Source organism: Trichomycterus rosablanca, chromosome 17, assembly GCF_030014385.1.
Source record: "Trichomycterus rosablanca isolate fTriRos1 chromosome 17, fTriRos1.hap1, whole genome shotgun sequence".
Classification (NCBI taxonomy): Eukaryota; Metazoa; Chordata; class Actinopteri; order Siluriformes; family Trichomycteridae; genus Trichomycterus; species Trichomycterus rosablanca.
In genome coordinates this window covers 25,945,353-25,965,296 of record NC_086004.1, presented here as the reverse complement: position 1 = coordinate 25,965,296, position 19,944 = coordinate 25,945,353, and the positions used below count along the sequence as shown (strand labels likewise).

General features: G+C 38.7%; 1 protein-coding gene across 1 annotated transcript in view; it reads left to right on the top strand.

Annotated features, from left to right (window-relative positions):
- Positions 1–19,944, top strand: part of LOC134331899 (inactive N-acetylated-alpha-linked acidic dipeptidase-like protein 2) — a 196,366-nt gene that overhangs the window by 113,094 nt on the left and 63,328 nt on the right. The window contains exon 9 of the mRNA XM_063013437.1: positions 11,912–12,055. Coding sequence (XP_062869507.1) covers positions 11,912–12,055 — 144 coding nt within the window. The remainder of the gene's footprint in view (positions 1–11,911; positions 12,056–19,944) is intronic.

Genomic DNA, 19,944 nt, shown 5'->3' with positions numbered 1-19,944 from the left:
GTGTACTAGGCTACACTCCCACAACACATACCCATAACCCCCACAGGAACTACACACTGGGGAGGGAAGGAATCTGGTTTGTGGTCAGATAGTTTTTTTTATTTATTTTATAGGTTAGTAAAGTATGCTGTACTGCCATGGCATTTGCTTTTTTTGCTTGGCATTGTTAAACCATGGCAACCAAACACACACACAGGCAATGATGACACTGCTGATGTGAACACAGGGTGATAAGCGATCAGCGATTCAGGCGACAAGAGGCACAAAATCACTGCTGATCTAAACATAGGGTGCGGTACTGCAGTTACTACAAGACTTTTTTTTTTTTTTATGTTCAAGGGGTTTTAAAGTTTGTGGTTAAAACCTGTCAGTATCACAGTCCATGTTGCTGAATGTGATAAAGAATGCAGAGAATCTCAACATCAGCACATTCATCACATTTTATCAAAAACGTGAACCTTGTCAGCCTTAGAATTTTAGCTCCTAAAAAAGTCATCCTTGCTCAAGGATTCAAGATCAAAAATGTTAATTAAAGTCTCCATCCATCCATCATTTACAGAAATGCAAATGTAGTTAGTAGCTAGATCTTAACTCCAGTCACTGTCTAAGGAGTTTTGCATGCTAGCCTTGTATCTACAAGGGTTTTCTTTAGATTCATATTCAAACACAGAAGAGAATCCTAAATAGTAGGTGTACTAGGCTCCGCTCCCACACCACACCACACATACACTAAGTATACACACACCCATAACCCCCCACTATTTACAACAGAAGATGTAGATGCAATGCATCTACAATATACTGCAATACCCACAGTGCAGCGACTGATGCCACAGCGTACTGCAGTACTCATTACACAGTCACACAGTTTAAGTTCTTACCCTATGTTCAGGCAACTGATGTTCAGGCAACTGAACATAGGGTATGAAATGTTATGTTAATTGAAGTGTCCATCCATACATCAAAGAACAAAATCAGAAATCTGACAGGATGTCTAACCTTTTCATGTTTTTTGGAAGAAATAAATAACTAACTGAAAATTCACATATAATAGAATTGTACAACTATCATTTTTTGCAGCTGTCTGTAAAATCCAGGTTAACAGTGCCGTCACGATCTAACGGCTGCTTCAGAACCTGACAGCAGCATTTCTATGTGTAGTGTTTGAACAGATTCTGTTTAGGGATGAAGCAAAGGCATGAAGATCTTCAGAAATGTCGCGTGTTGCATGTTAAAACCTCTTGTCATGTTGATTTTGAAGGCTGCGTTGTTAAAAATTAGCTCTGCCATCTGTCCACATGCTTCCAAATGACTCAGCTGAACTAGAGTTAGCCGTGTGTATTAATCCTGCTGATGTTTGATTGACATTGAATTTTCTCATCTTTGATATTTAGTTATTTATTTTTATCAGTCTTTTTTTATTGAAAGCTAGGCATCCAGATCTAGTGTAAATATTCAATTTCAAGCCACACAGCTTCTACTTTTCTAGTTGAGACTAGCTGTTAGTTCAACAGACTCATTTAATGGTGCAGCCGTTTATCCCCAACCCATTATCTATGCTGTCAGCCAGTCAGGCATCTAATATGCTAGCCCACCACCCATGCCAGTGGCAAACTGGGCATCTACACAGACCTCATTGCCTGTGTCTGGGGGGGCCAAAGCCCTAGGATGGACTGGCACCCTGTCCAAGGTTTTCCTGCCTTGACTCCAGTGTTGATAAAAATAACGGATGGAAATTAGTCCACGTCTCACAGTTTAGTGGGAACTTCGTGACTTGACAATTCAGATGGTTTTAATACAGTTGTATGCAAATATTTGCACACCCTTGGTGAAATGATCAGTTTTGTCTCCTTTGAGGATCTTAGTACTTGTACTGTCATTTATTGTATGAGGTAATTCACTGTTTCTCGGGTCCAGTCCTGCAGGCCCACTGTCCACACATTAGGCCTTAACAGTGCACTTTTTATTGTTCACATGAGCAGGGCAGTGGCTCGGTGGGTAGTGCTGTTGCCCTTACAGTGAGAAGGTGGAGCAGTCCAGGTCTTTTCTGTGTGGAGTTTGCATGGGCACATGTCTGCATGGGCTTCCTTGCACAGTCCAAAGACATGTAGGTTAGATGTATTAGAGGCTCAATGATAGCTCAATGGTTAAGGTGCTGGACTAGTAATCAGAAGGTTGCTGGTTCAAGCCCCACCAGGTTCAAGCTTAAAATCATGTTCAGTCATAACTGTAAGCATCTGCTAAATGCTGAAAATGTAAATGAATCATGTGTAACATGTAACTTCCTGTCCTGTCATGAATGAACAAAAGTGTAAAACATGGCGTTAAAATCCTAATAAATAAATAAATAAAATAATTCATTTTAGTGCTATAATGAAATAGGACTGGACCTGAAAAAATGGGAACTTGACTGCCATTCCCAGCATGATACAGTATCTGTGGCTGATTTACACCTAGATTGGGGAAAAGATTTTACCTCAACCTTTGTAAATCAGAATAAGAAATGAGACAGACTTTTTATATCCTCACAATTTTCCGCTCGCTTTCTATTTGTCAGTTTTCCAATCTGTCTCTTATTATGGAATCAGATCATGAAATTCTAAAAACTCAGGGTGCACAAAGGGTAAAATGCTGGCTCTAGTGGTTATAGGGCAAGTAGTGTGACAGACTGTGTTTTTCTCCTGCAAACTTCAGTTTTATAGAGATGTGGATCATCTAGCCAGGCAGTTTGTCATGTCTTCATTTGTAAGCTGTGTGTGTGTGTTTGGGTGGTGAACCACTCTCGGCGCTGCACTGACACTGAGATGGTAATGACATGGTAGTGAGTGTTGTACTTACATGAGTGAATCAGGTGCAGCATTGTTACTGGAGAAAAGGAAAGTGGAGTGATGGGCTCATTAGGAAGTGTAATAATATATTGTGTGTCTAGCAGAACAAAGTGTCTGTGTTTCAGATACAGTTTCAGTCTTCTCGTGATATAATTGTTTGGATTGCGTTGACTTACTTTCAGTTCTGGTTCATTGTGTTCTCCAGATGTATCCAACATATTTGGGAAAGTATGAGCACAGAAATATTGATCAGAGAGAGTGTTTGTATATTACAGAATGACACAGAACTATCCAGCTTCACTCAGTTCCCAGTCCATCTGTGTCGCTTTTATTAGACTGTGGTAAACTGACCTGTATAAAACCAGACAGGATTGTTTTAGTTACAAGAAATGATTTATGAGAAACAATGCGGTGTATCGTGTGATCTCCTCAGTGATGGCAAATCTGATAAAAAAGCAAAGGCAAGGTTACAGGCCATCAGATTGTAAATACCAAAGTCCAGCACTGTGTAGATTACAGATCGCAACGTATTTACACTATATGGACAAAAGTATTGTGAGGTCTATAAAGACAACAAAAGCTTGGTTTAAAGACACTTCAGTGACCTGCAGTGAGTCCAGACTGAACTGAACCTACTGAAGCCCTACCGAACTGCTCTGGAAAGAACCAAGACATCAGTTGAGGCTCAGTCGACCAACATCATTGCCCAGCCATACAATTGCTGCCATCTTTTGACTGAATTCCTACAGACATACTTCAAAGACATGTGAGAAGCCTTTTTAAAAGAGTTGGTTTGGAACTCATTGGTTTAAATCTCAGTTCTGCTACCGGCAGGCTGGGCGCCTATTGCATAATGCGGTCTGGTAATTGGATACGACTAGATTGGATGGGAAATTGGGGGGGAAAATGCGAGAATAAAAGGGATATCTAACAAGGTTACGGTCAGGTGTCCAAATACTTTTGGCCATACAGTGTGTGTATGTGAGTATATATTTATACACATTCACAATCACACACTTTAATTATTTTAATAGATGGACCCCCCCATAGGATTCCTACTGATCAGATAATGGGTAATGAACCATTCTTAGCACTGCAATAACTCTTACATGATAATATCTCAGTAGTGTGTACTCTAGTATCAGGTGCAGCAGTGTTGTTGGGATCTGTAAGTACTGTTTAAAAGTTCTGGCCTCTTTATTAGGAACACATTGTGTAAGCATTCGTTGTATGCAGTATACAGTTAGAGAATAGAGCTGTTTTTATGTATTTTTTATGCAGGGTGTATGTACATCATCTGCTAGTCTTCTATCGGTGGCTTCATAGTTTTGTTTGGAGCACTGACATTAAGGGTTAAAAAAACTGCTACACCTGATACACTCATACCAGTACAACACACACTACCATGTACTAGTGTCATTGTATGCTGAGAACATTATTATTGTTATTATAAGTTAATATATTTATATGCATTTTGGGGTATAATGGAGCAAAAGACTGAATTTTAGTTTAATTAATCCAATATTTCAGACTGAGGTTCTGACTGTCTTCAAAGCTGTAGCTCGTCTTTGCACACAAGGTTGTCTTACCACGTTTGCCTTTCAAAAATCTCTCGGCCGGATCTCGAGAACGATAACATCTCCTTCTCCACACATTAGAGCCTTTTTCCCCTGAGGATTTGATCTAGATAATGCATGTTTTTGCATTTGCGCCATGATGCTCTAATTAAGAGCCATCAGAGAAGACATTTGGCAGCTTGAGCAGCGGGACGTCTTTTGAATACAATCTCGGATCTTTGTTACACTGTCAAGTCGTGTTGTCACATGAGGCTGTTTGATACAAAAAAGTGCTCGCTATTTTCCACCATGTGTTTAAAGCTGTCAGAGAAAAATAAGCCATATGATTTGGAAGAAAATTTAAATTTTACCACTTATGCAAACATACGCTGGTTTTGCCATGATACAGTAGAAAGTGTTTACTTTTCTTGTTCATTTACTAAATTTTTGGTAAATTAATCTATTTTAAATCTGCAAGCATGATGTCTTCCTTAAGTAGTAAGTAAAGAGAAAGCTAAAAATTACTGTAAAGGAGTTGCAGGATGACCTGAAAAAAACAGAAACAACAGTTTCTCAGTAAACAGTGCAATGAACTGCACCACATTCACTCCTAATCATTGAAGAAGGAAGGCATGAATGAAATAAAACAGATTTGGAATGAAATGGAACATTAGGCTTTCATAACCAACATCATTGGGTAGCACTGTTGCCTCACAGCGAGAAGGTCCTGGGTTTGATTCCTAAGTGGAGTGGTCACGGTCCTTTCTGTGTGGAGTTTGCATGTTCTCCCCGTGTCTGTTTAGGTTTTCTTCGGAAGCTCCAACTTCCTCCCACAGTCCAAAGACGTGCAAGTGAGATAAACTAAAGATACAAATTTGCTAGAGACAGTGTTTGACATTGAACTACAGAACTACATTTCAAACAAACAACAGGACTAACATCAGTGCCCAGCCATACAATGCTCTTTTGACTGATTGGGCACAAATTCCCACAGACAGTCATGTGAGAAGCACAATGCACAATGCAGTAACCTGACCAGATTCCAATCCATTACAGGGCTTTATATGTACTTGTATTTACTTTTCTATTTATTTATTGATCTATCCACGGTGGCACGGTGGTTCAGTGGGTAGCACTATCGCCTAATAGCAAGAAGGTCCTGTATTCGATCCCAGGATGGGACGGTCCACGTCTGTGCAGGCCACTGGACTTTGTCAACTCGTCAAACCGGGTCTTTATTTTTGTACACCAAATTGCTGTCACAACGTTTTTTACATCATTGATTTTATACACCTCTTAGTAATGGGTGTGGCTGAAACACCTGAACTCACTATTTAAAAGACGTGTCCACATACTTTTGGCCATATGTGTGTTTTTTCGACTGAAGATTCTAAGCTAAATGCAGCCCAATACAAATATTATTTTACTGCTTAGCTGCTCTCAGGTTCCTGTTTATCACAATCACTGAATAAATCAGTGGTAATAAACAGAGAAATGAGGGTTGCTGTTAGGGTCTCGATGAACGAGGCTCCGTCTGGCTGTCTATGACTTTTTCATAATGCGCGTGAACACACGGCGTGTGTATTTTCTCAAATAACGTCTGACACATTCCTGCCTTTTTGTTGCCTTTGTCTTTTTTAAATGCATGTACTGTTTCCATTCCACTTCTCTGCAAATGTAATTTCCAAAGGTCACCTTGTCTGGGAATGAATTATCTCCACAATGCAATGTCATTTCAGAGTCACCGACGCGCTGTGAATGAGAAGTTTGATTCAGCGATCCACCCCCCCCCACACACCTCTTTTTTTCTAATCATTTATAGTCTAATGTAAGGAAAAGCTTCATGTCAGCTGGTATGTGTACAATATGTTTGTGAAGCACTTAGCTGACAGGTTGTTTACTTAGTTATTTATCTTGTTTGGTCATGCTGTCTGCAGAATAAAATTATTTTTTTTGTTAAACACTCTAAACACGCAACACTCCAGTGTTGCAAGCGCAACACTGGAGTGTTTAGAATAAAGAAAATGAATTTCCTTTACGTTCTGCCCTACACCATCATTGAAACATCTATAGCAGGAACTCACCTACGTACCTGTCAGAATTTGGAGGATTTATATATATATATATATACAGTATATATATATATATATATATATATATATATATATATATATATATATATATATACACATTTTGTCTTCTGCTGCTGGGAATCTCCGATTTTATTGAGGTGGGCATATTGCTGCTCACGCCTCCTCCGACCCGTGCGCATCCCTTAACGGAACCCTTTTCCACCCATGCACTCTGTACAAGCGCCTCAATCCGCCAATCAGGGTCCTTACACAGTGTTTGAAGACCCCGCCCATATATTCCGGTCACTGCCAATTATGCCCGCTAGATTTCGCCCAGCAGTTCAGAATTTCCGTGCTGGTGTGCTAACGGAATATCCGGCTGTGCCACCTGAGCACCGTCCATCCATTTGTTTGTTTGTGCAATTATTCATTAATTTATTCATTGTCTGTTTTACCACTTTATTTTTTGGTTTAAATATCGTCTCCAGTTTTTCACAATCATTATTATTATTATTATTATTATTAATATTATTATAATTTTTATTATTATTATTATTATTATTATTATTATTAATGTTATTTATTTATTTATTTTTAATTTAAAAGCAGATTTGAATATTTCTCTACTTTTGGTCTTGGAAAATAAGTAACTTTTTTTTCTTCCTAATTTTAGGTTTCTTTTAAACTGATGCAAAGCTCAGGGCATCATCTTTAATTAATTGTTCATCTTTTACTTGCACTTTCATCCTAATTACAGTCTTAGTAAAATACACCCTGGACAAAATGCCAACCAACCAATTTTTTACATGATATAACAGCAGCCAATGAACTATTTACATGATTATTTGTTTCGAGGGGAAAAACCTGAAGTGTTCGTGGGAAACACACAGAAAAAGAGAAGAAAAAACAATGTAGGACCTTAAGATCCTGGATCTGTGTTGTATCCACTGTTCCAGCTGCACCACTGCGCCACCCTGTGACAATCATTCATGTGAGACCAGTTGAAGATAAATGCTGGGTTTTTTTGGTACTATTTTTAGCCTCACTATAGGGGTGAATTTGCTAAAGTAAGTAATACACTATGGATGATCGCCCTCTCCATGGCTCTGTTCCAGCCTCCTGCATATCACCACTACAGATTTACTCAGGTTCCACTGTAGAAATGTTGCTGTTTGCTTGTTACCAAAGACGAATAAGAACAAAAAATTAAATATTGATTTCACTCTCGGCGGGAAAAAAGCATCAGTGAGTAGAAGTAACCTGAGGATTTCATGGCTAAGGTTTAATTTAATAGCTTTGTCTGCTTTCAGAGATAAAGTGATTCACTGGTTCACCCGCACAGCTCAGGAACCGAACCATACGGCTGAACATGTGTTGCATATCAGTTACGACTGATGAATTGCCAGTTAAACTGGGTTTGGACAATAACATGTTTAGCAGATTAATGGCTCAAGGGCAAAAGATGTCTGATCAGGCCAAGATTAATGAAAAAAATAAATAATAAAAAAAAAATACATAAAGAGTTCTCTCTTTCTGTATATATAAACATTAAAACCACCTCCTTGTTTCTACACTCACTGTCCATTTTATCAGCTTCACTTACCATGTAGACACACTTTGTAGTTCTACAATTACTGACTTTAGTCCATCTGTTTCTCTGCATGCTTTGTTAGCCCCCTTTCATGTTGATCTTCAATGGTCAGGACTCTCCCAGGACCACTACAGAGCAGGTATTATTTAGGTGGTGGGTTATTCTCAGCACTGCAGTGACACTAACATGGTGGTGGTGTGTTAGTGTGTGTTGTGCTGGTATGAGTGGATCAGACACAGCAGCGCTGCTGTAGTTTTTAAACACCTCACTGTCACTGCTGGACTGAGAATAGTCCACCAACCAAAAATATCCAGCAAACAGCACCCTGTGAGAAGCGTCATGTGACCACTTATGAAGGTCTAGAAGATGACCAACTGGTTTTAATGTTATGGCTGATCTGTGTATAGTGACCATGAGGTAAGAGCATCTTTGATTAAAAGATCTGGTTCGCAATTGATGTTCTGATTTCTTTCTAGGGAGGTCAGCCGCACTGAGGTCAGATCTTTAAGTAAAGCACAGATTTAAACCATGTCTTTAATAATCTTAATTTGTGCACAGGGGCACAGTCAAACTGGAACAGGAAAGGGCAAAAGCATACAATTATTTTATTTCAATAATTCTTTATACATCTTTTAACAATGAGTATGACTATAACACCTACTCCACATACTTCTAGCTATATAGTGTGAGAGTGTGTACACACACTGATTTAAAATCTACTACTAATATTGGATTTCTGTTCTTTCTATTAATTAATTGTTGCTGAATATTTTCAGCATATGTCTTTTATTATTTATGAGTGTGTGTTATGAGCATGTGTTAGAGATCAATAAATGCCCCACATTTTGAGGTGAAATGTGCCACACGCTATCACACCACATCATGCTTATTAGTCTGAAGTCCAGTAATTAAAGCTCTTGTCTGGGTTCAAACACACAGACACACAAATCAGAATGTGGTAATCAAACACTGTAACATCACACAGACGGGTCATAAAAACCAGAATAAAAATAAGAAAGTTGTGTCATTTTTACACAGAATAATTAACACCCACACAGGGAATTTAATGTGGTGCTAAAACAAAGACTAATTATGGAAAACAAGGCACAGGTGAGACTAATTAACCAGCATGTCAGGAAATTATCTATAAAAAAGGCAGAAGCAGAAATGCAGATGAAAATGACAGTTGATGTGCGTAATATGTACAATATGTACTACCCCAGTTGGGACAGTATGGAAAATGTGAATAAAATAAATAAATAAAATAAAATAAATGTATGTAGATTTTTATTTTTTATGGAGACTTTTTTCTAACCAATGGGTCTGGCTATTTATATATATAATATATAACATACCATAACATTAAAACCACCTCCTTGTTTCTACACTCACTGTCCATTTTATCAGCTCCACTTACCATATAGAAGCACTTTGTAGTTCTACAATTACTGACTGTAGTCCATCTGTTTCTCTGCATGCTTTGTTAGCCCCCTTTCATGCTGTTCTTTAATAGTCAGGACCACCACAGAGCAGGTATTATTTAGGTGGTGGATCATTCTCAGCACTGCAGTGACACTGACATGGTGGCGGTGTGTTAGTGTGTGTTGTGCTGGTATGAGTGGATCCGACACAGCAGCGCTGCTGGAGTTTTTAAACACCTCACTGTCCCTGTTGGACTGAGAATAGTCAACCAACCAAAAATATCCAGCAAACAGCACCCCATGGGCAGCGTCCTGTGACCACTGATGAAGGTCTAGAAGATGACCAACTCAAAAAGCAGCAATAGATGAGCGATCATCTCTGACTTTTCATCTACAAGGTGGACCAACTAGGTAGGAGTGTCTAATAGAGTGGACAGTGAGTGGACACGGTATTTAAAAACTCCAGCAGTGCTGCTGTGTCTGATCCACTCATACCAGCACAACACACACTAACACACCACCACCATGTCAGTGTCACTGCAGTGCTGAGAATGATCCAACACCCAAATAATACCTGCTCTGTGGTGGTCCTGTGGGGGTCGTGACCATTGAAGAACAGGGAGAAAACAGGCTAAAAAAAGTATGTAGAAAAACAGATGGACTACAGTCAGTAACTGTACTTATGTAGAACTACAAAGTGCTTCTATATGGTAAGTGGAGCTGATAAAATGAACAGAGAGTGTAGAAACAAGGAGGTGGTTTTAATGTTATGGCTGATTGGTGTATATATATAAATAAGTGTACATCAAAGTTACATTTTTAATATCCATGTCAGTTAATCAAATGTTTGCCTCTCTAGACCTTCTCCAGACGACTGAAAGTGCCCTTGTGAACATTTTAACAGAGGAGAACGAATAGTCTAGGGCAGGTTTTCTTATTTTAGATTGGCCCCTTTAGTTCCACTCAGGAAAAATTACAATCTTACGGGACAGAATGGCATTGTAGATAACTGTGTGCTTTCAAATGTTTGGGGTAAGCCCTTTCCTTAAAATGGTCTATAAAATGGTTTTTAAAGTTGAAGGGAAAATGTCTTTGAAATAGCCTTGACTTTAACCCAACAAAAATACAAGCCACATATCAATGCCTGACATCAGTGCCTCACCCTACTAATGAACGTTGATGCTGAAGACTTTTGAGAGTCCCTTAAATGGCAAAACAAATAAATGAATCATCCACCAAATAAACCTAACCTCACACATTATGAGAAGAAGGTTATGCTTTTTACAAGGTAAAAGAAGAAGGGCAACATGATAAATACAAATAAAAAAACAGTAAATGAGCCATTAAGAAGCAAAATACCAAATCTTACCAGGAGTCAGAATTGAACTGGCAGAAAAACTACAACAGTTACAACAGTGGACTGTAGCAGCTGGTGGTTGCTCTATAATAACATGGGGTTTGTTTAGCTGGCTTTCCATGGGTTTTTTGGTATATCTTCAAACATCTCTGAATGGTGAACGCTATGTGTGCCTTCTAACTGACGAGTTACAACAGGACAATTTGCCATCACACACATCTAGAGACGCCAAATTATGGTTAGAGAAACTAACTCATCTAATAAAGCAATAAGCCACGAGAGACGGGAAGGATGTTTTGTAAAACGTCTTTCCCCGTGATAAAATCATAGCAGTAATGCACGGTCTCGAGTGGCTTATTGCTTTTATAAAACGGCGGTCAACATAAAATATAATAAAATACAACAATGTTCAATAAATAAATGTTTTTATTTACAAAAACACTTACAAAAAGCATTCTTCCACGAAATCACGTAGTCCGTTAACAGTGTTGCTAGGCAACATGAGGGCGAACATAACATTCACTTTTTCTTTTCAGTGGCGTGTTAATATGGAATGATGTGAGGTGGTCATAGGTGTGCGTATATCAGGGATTTTACAACGGCTTCAAACGCGGCTCAGCCTATCAGATTTTAGGACCGGAACTATCCGTTTTATAAGTTTGGGTTTTGCCATTCCCACCTAAGTCATCAGATCTCAATGGTATTAAACACATCTGGGATCACATGCAATGCGCTTTGGAACACAGAAATCCTACACCTCCTCAGTACAACAGAATTGTGGACCAGATTGGGTACAGAATATTTCCATCATATTTCTGCAGTTCTACGCTCCTGACGAGGACCTACCAAGTATTAGACTGGTGTACCAGTTATTCTGGCTCACATATATCAAAGCTGGAAGCATAGAATTTACTGTTTTGCAATAGGTGTGTTTAAAAAACCTGAACTCGAACATTAAGTGGGGGGGCACCTGTCTACTGTTTATGTACATACATACTGTTTATGTTTCATAGTTGACTTGACATACATGTTTTAGACATGTTTAAAATTTTGTGTGATGTTAATTGCAGGTGTTTTATATTTCAGAGACAGATAAAGAGTTGCCATCATGTTGAAGGTTGTTCCAGCCTAAACATCAGCTCAGTTCAGTCTCCAGTGGTCATGGACTTCTTCACCAGTCAGCTCGCTGTTCCAACACTGGAGTTTACATCATCCGCCAATTCGTCAGAGGTACAGACACACACACAAACACACACACACACACACACACACACACACACACACACACACACACACACAAGCAAACACACATATAAACACACCACACAATTACTCCACATCCAAATAGAGTCTTGATAGGATCTTAATAAAATAATTCCATCGATTCTGAGCTGGAACTGTGCAACACTTTTTTGAAGCCCATATAAAAGACTTATAAGTCCTTATAACTATATATAAATATGCTTAGCATAACTTGTAAGTTATTAACAAGTCATTCTAGTTATTAAATATATTTTAAAATGCATTATAAATAGATAGATAGATAGATAGATAGATAGATAGATAGATAGATAGATAGATAGATAGATAGATAGATAGATAGATAGATACTTTATTTATCTCCAGGGAAATTATTAGTCTCCAGTAGTTTAACAAACAAAAGAAGAGAAACTAATACAAATACAAAGTAAGGTGTAGCGAATACTAATAATAATAGAAGCAGTAGTGTATATTCCTACAATATATACAGATATATAAGTATAAATATAGAAATAAAGATATCATTATGGTTATAAATATATACAGTATATCAGGTACAGGTGTATTTATAGACAATATGACCAATAGTATACACTGTCTAATATCCCTCTAATATTTTCCCCTCACATCTTCAGTTCCTTGCTTTTCTTGTTGTGTTTAACTGTACTTTGATTCTCATAAAAACATGTCTTATACCTCCTGTTTTTATTCAGATGTGTATTATCCAATAGCAGAGGTTTTATTCTCCCGGTAACTTTCCAGCCCCTACATACCCAACTGAGACAAACATCTGCTAGTGTGAACCACGGGTAGCCCTGTTTACACCCTGCTTTACACACTGTTAAATGACCCCTTCTATAGACGATTGACACTTGCGTAACATGCAAAGACTCCAAATCTGGTTCCTTTTCACAGCCCTCAGAAGCTAACGATGGTGCCCCGGGGATAGATGTAGATGATTTGCTTACAGATCGCTACCTATATGGGCATGAGTTACAGCACCTGCAGCCATTAAGGTGGCATTACTTTCATGCAGAATGGCTGCTTACATTGTGAATGCAGCAAACGTAGCCACCCTAAACACAAGGCAATGATGCAGAAGTAAAGTGGAAGACCAAAAGGAGCACTTTAACCAGATAACAAGGTTTAATTATGTGGAAAGGATGAATGGGAAGCATGAATACGGTACAGACATGCATGGTGGGCTGAGTGGCAGCAGGGGTGCAGAAGAAAACACAACCTTAACAAGGTCAGGCTTCATTCTGCTGGAGGAGAGTAAATACAATAAATACAAAGGAGAGTAAATGAAGAATACAGGGAAAATAGAAAAGACTCTTAAATGATTGTAGGTAAAGAAATGATATTTTCCCTGATACATTTAGAATTAAACATTTGATTTCCTTTTACTGAAGGTATTAATGGTATAGCACTTTTACACATCTCAAAATACCTGAGTATACATGTAACATTGTGGACGCCGTCCAGGAGCAGCTTTACGTTGGAGTCGTGTCCCTCTGCATGGTCTAGTTTGGTAAGTAGTTGGGTGCATGGAGGCGCAGTAGCGTGTGGATCTGTCAACCTCTCTCAGCTTTGCTTTGTATCTGCAAGCCAAACTAGGCCATTTAAAGGAACACGACTCCTTACGTGGAGCAGCTCTCCTCCACTTTATAATTTATGCTCCAGATAGGGACCTTTTGGAGCATAATTTTTCAATATTTTATGTATCAAACATAATAGCATAATACATTGATCAGGCAAGACCCTGTTGCCGGTTTACCACTGTTCCTTCCTTGGACCACTTTTGGTAGATACTGACCACTGCAGATCTGGAACACCTCACAAGAGCTGCAGTTTTGGAGATGCTCTGACCCAGTCATCTAGCCATCACAATTTGGCCCTTGTCAAACTCACTCAGATGCTCACGCTTGCCCATTTTTCCTGCTTCTAACATCAACTTTGAGGATAAAATGTTCACTTGCTGCCTAATATATCCCACCCACTAATAGGTGCCGTGATGTGTTCTTCACTTCACCTGTCAGTGGTCATAATGTTATGCCTCATCTGTGTAGTTTTTATGCATTAAAAATCTGTAGCCTAGTGGTTAAGGTACTGGACTAGTAATCAGAAATTCGCTGGTTCAAGCCACACCACGTCCAGGTTGCCACTGTTGGGCCCTTGATCAAGGCCCTTAACTCTCAATTGCTTAGACTGTATACTGTCACAGTACTGTAAGTCACTTTGAATGAAGGCGTCTGCTAAATGCCGAAAATGTAAATGAAACACACAATATTGAATATATTATTAAAGTATGTGGACACTCCTTTTAAGTTCAGGTTTGTAGCCACACATTGCTAATAGGTGAAGAAAATCATTTATATAAAGTACAGTAAATGATAAGGTTCCACCTCCAGCATTGGTTTGTTTAATGTAAAGGGTCTCCAATAGCCTGCACAGAGCACTGACCCACTAAATGGCTTTGAAATGAATTAAAATTTCAATTATGAGCCAGGACTTCTGATCCAACATTAGTGCCCAACCTCACAAATGTGGCTGTCAGTTGGGTTCTGGAAAAAAAACACTATTTTGCTGTTATGCTTCTATACAATTACTATAGCACTGGGACCTTTTAACAGAACAGGATAATCACTGACAGGGTTAGACAGCCCCTTACAGGATAATTACACAATTTCCCAAAAGTACAACAACCAAAATAAGACCAGAATTAAATGGGCACCTCAGTGACTCAGTTTTTTACATACACTGTACCTGATAAGCTTCATATAGCTGAAAATCATAGAAAGCCTGTTGTTTAGAAACCTTTTGGGAAAGTTTACCTTGTGGGAAAGTTTAGAAAGGAAAGGACCTTTTTCATACTGATGCCACAGAGTTGGAAGCCTATAAGGTATTTTATAGATTTGATTGTACACACCAATGGATGTGACTGAAAAAACAGCACTCAGTAATTAAGATGTCCACATATTTTAGGCCATGTGGACTTTATTTATATTTTAGCATCATTATTTAACCAACATACTGCTGAATAATTTAAGAGGTGTTTGATGAACATGAGGATGAATTTGACACTACGAATGTGGAGGGTGTAACTACCTATTAATAATTGAAATAATGTCATTAAAGTGACTAAAAACATTCAACAGTTATGATTTGCAAGTTAGGCAAATTATTATATTTATTATTTCAAGGCTTTTTAAATGCATTTTTCCACAATTTTCCTTCCAGTCTAGTCGTATCCCCTTCGACACGTAGGCTTTTTTTCACCTGCTCGAGGTGAGTTCATATGGGGATTCGTATCACATACAGAGAGTCACCCACTGATCTCCATTATCCCCCGTCTCAGTGCAGACACCATCTATCAGCCAGCAGAGGTCGTAACTTCATCTGACAAATGAGCCCTTCATTGTTCATACAGGCGTCAGGCTTAACAGCAGAGCTGAGATTCGAACTCAGCAGTTCAGGTTGTCAGCTCCAGTGTGCTAACATGTTTAACCGCTGTGCTACCCGAGCACTGTATATAGAATAGAATAAAATAAAATGCCTTGATTTGTTATATATACATGTACACGTGTACAGTAATCATTTGGAAGCTGGAGTCAGCCATTGTACGACACCCCTGGAGCAGACAGGGTTAAGGACCTTGCTCAAGGGCCCAACAGTGGCTGAATGGCACAGCCTGGATTTGAACTCTCAGTTTTTTGGTTGATAGCCCAAAGCTCTACCCACTAGGCAACCGCTGCCCTATCTGTCTTTATCTGTGTGCAAATTTGATAGAGCTTAAGTTTAATTAATTGTTCATTCTCAATGCCTGAAATCCAAGAATTCAATTTTTTCGTGTTTGTTTGTTTTTTTCACTCAATACACAGCTTTAGAATTTGATAAGCATACAAACCGTACCGTTTGTTTGTTCTTGAATAATGCACTGCCCCCTTCTGTACATATCAGCATATAGACATCGACAATTAAGACAGAAATCCCATCAATTCAGAAAGCAGAACCAATCATTATTTACCAGACTGCTGGTCACTGGATGACTGACACATCATCAGAAAGTAAACTTTCAGTCTCTTCCTGTTTGTTGTTTTGTGGGCTGTGACAGCTCAGCGGTTAAGGTACAACCAACTGCACCCAGTAATATTACTATAATATTACTATATTTTGTCATATCCAAAAAAAACCTGCAAAAATAACACAACTGTTTAATACAGTGCGCATACAGTCCTACTGCGTATAAGTGTAAATGTGGTCAGTCTGTTTATTTAAACACACAGCTTTATTGTCATTTATAAAACGGATAGTTCCGGTCCTAAAATCTGATTGGCTGAGCCGCGTTCGAAGCCGTTGTAAAATCCCCGATAAACGCACACCCATGACCACCTCACATCATTCCATATTAATACGCCACTGAATCGAAAAAGTTAATGTTATTTTCGCCCTCATGTTGCCTAGCAACACTGTTAATCGAACTATTTTGCGTCGCGGAAGAATGCTTTATTGTAAGTTTATACACGATAAATACATTTATGAATTAAACATTGTTGTATTTATTATATTTTTTGTTGACCGCCGTTTTATAAAAGCAATAAGCCACTCGAGGCCGTGCATTACTGTTATGATTTTAGCACAAGGAAAGAAGTTTTATGCCAAAAACGTCATCCCCGTGCTAAAATCACAGTAATGCACGGCCTCTCGTGGCTTATTGCTTTAATATACAGATACACATGTACAGCACAATGAAGTTCTTTTTCCACATATCACAACTTGTTTGGAAACTGGGGTAAGAGTGCAGGGTCAGACATTGTACGGTGCCCCTGGAGCAGACATGGCTAAGGGCCTTGCTCAAGGGCCAAACAATGCTGCATAGCAGAGCCTGGATTTGAATCGGCAATCTTCCGGAAGCCCAAAGCTTTACCCAGTAGGATACCACTGTCCCCAGTGGTAAGATGAAACATATTGTAAAAGAAAGAAAGACAAAGTAAAAAAATAGATGATAGAAATGAATATTTCTCTGTTTTAGATATAAAGCTCAGTCTGATGCTCTGTAAAAGAGTTGAGTTGAGTTTATTTATTTATTTTTATGCATATCCATTTTCTCCCAATTTAGCGTAGTCAGTTTGTCTTCCACTGCTGGGGGATCCCTGTTTGCAGTCGAGGAGGGTATATTGCTGCTCACGCCTCCTCCAACCTACGCGCAGCCCTTAGGCGGAACCCTTTTTCACCCATACATTATGCACAGGCGCCTCTATCTGCTAATCAGAGTCCTTACACATCAGTTGAAGACCTCACCCACATAGCCTGGTTATCCCGTCCTAGCAGAAACGTGTCTGCTGCACACACTGCCAATTAAGCCCGCTAGATAGCGCCCAGCCGACTTGTGGCAACGCAGAGTTTCGAACTGAGGGGTTCAGAATCTCGGCGCTGGTGTGCTAGTGGAATATCCTTTGAGTTTATTTTTAAAGTGGTCTCAGGTGGTTTTACTTTTTTCAACCCCTTGTATCCCATGTACTGTATCAGTCAAATATAATCCTAGTGAGTTTTCTAGTGGAATGTATGATGGTTTAAGACTGCTACACCTGAAACACTCATACCAGTATTCACACTGGCCATAATACAGTCTTCACTTCTATTCGTCAATCCAGCTACTCACAATGTTTATTTGCCAACAATTGGTACCAGTATTGAATCAGAATTCTCAATACACATCACATAATTAAGGCACTTTTGAATGCCCTGCTACTGAACAGATTGACGATTATGGCTTTTTAGAAAAGTCTTTGAATCTTTTGATGATGATATGTGCTGTAGAGGGTAAAATAATCAAAAATATCTGCGGACTCTGGTGACTGGTGAGCCTTTACTGGTTTATTTTATTGTGAATCATAGTTGCATCACCTGTGTAGTCTGTTTTTATTTATTTAACATTTTACAATGTCTCTACTTTTTACCTAAATTGCCCTTTTCATATTTTTGTAATGCTGCAGGCAGTCTTTTTTGTGAATGTATTAATTACTAATTAAGCATACAATATATTTTGTCTTTGTGTTGTTTCTAATTAAATAAGTTTTACCAGACGTACAAAGCCCTGATTTCTGGGAAGTTTAAAAAATCCTATAAAAACACAGTTTACAGAAAGTGTGACTTTTGTTATTTTCAATGCCAGCAATATTTCCAGAATTGCTCTGAAAAACCCAGAAAGATCAGCTTGTTTTCTCGCCTGTAAAAAGCAAGGTCTAGTCTAATACAATGTGTCAGGTGAGCCAGCCTCCCTGGCATCATTCAACTTTTGCTACTATCTCTCCCCCTCAACATATGGCAACCCACCCTCTCAGTCGACAGCTCTGATACGACAGTTCACATCCAATCACCAACTAAACCAGATGCCCAAATGTTCCCTGACTTGTCAGTAAAAGACCTTGAGGGTCACTTTTCTTTTTTGGATTAAACCTGGAAGGATGTGAGTTTGTTCACCATGAACAGACCAAACGTTCAGGTTTCGAGGTCAGCGGTGCTCCTGTGGTGTATGCAAGGCGAATCAGATCAGCATCGTGTGGCAACTCTGTGCATCACGGCATCGCCTGAAATTGACAGTTGAGCACAAACCATATCAAGCCGCTAAATCCAGCCATCTGGCTCTTATACATTGACGTGTCTCAGATTAGAGTGTGAAATGTACATGTGTTACAGGACACTTTGTAACAGTCTACCAGGGTCTGATCTCAAACCATGAATAATATACATTTTAAATGTAAATTTAACACACACACACACACACACTACAAAGTTGTATTCTCATTACTGCCTACATAAAATATTACTGCCACTGTTACCATTTTTATTTGCACTGTTTTTTATTATAATTATTTTAAATATTTTCATATCTTACATATCTGTAAGTATTTTGTATATATTGTACATTTTTATTGTAATTTTTTTCTAAAACAGTAATTAAGCTTTGGTAAAACAAATGTCCTCATTCATCATGCCAGTAATGCTTATAATAATATCATAATATCATAATAATAATCATTAGTTAGACTTCTACAGCGGCTTTAAAAGACTCTGTACAACATCACACACACACAGACAGTCAGTAATTGTAGAACTACAAAGTGCTTCTATTTGGTAAGTGGAGCTGATAAAATGGACAGTGAGTGTAGAAAGGTGGTTTTAATGTTATGGCTGATCGGTATATATTAAAACATATATAGAAATCTCACCATTAGCTCTTTTGACATCCTATTCCAAAACCATCTGCTTTAATACCAGTGAGCATCTATAACAGTGGGGTTGAAGGGAGGGTTCTGTACAGGCCACTGAATTTCTAACCATGTTTTTATTGACTTCACTTTTCTGTGCAGGGTCACAGTTATGCTGGAAAGGACCTTTTCAAAACAGTTACCACAAAGATGAAACCATATTTTCTATATGATTGACTTTATAAACCTGTTTGTGTTGGATGTGGCTGATACACACGAACTGGATGTTTAGAAAAATGTCCACATACATTTGGGATATATTATTTAAATTAAATACTCGTCAGTGTGTTTTGTTTCTTCTTGCTTACATAGTATGTTTTCTAATTTACCTACATCTAATTAGCTTCACTTGTGCTTTGTTTACCTTAATAGTCTGTATATTCATCCTGTTTTCCCTAATGCCTAGTTCACACTACACGATTTTTGCCCTGATTTTCGCTCGAAGACAGGTTGCAGCTAGATGTGCCAGCTCGGAGGCAAATCGGCGTTCGCTCGGGACTCGAAAATTGGCTCTTGATCGCTATGTGTGAACTGTTCAACGACCTGATCCAAGAGGCTCATCAATTGCTCGCAGACTCAAGAAAAATA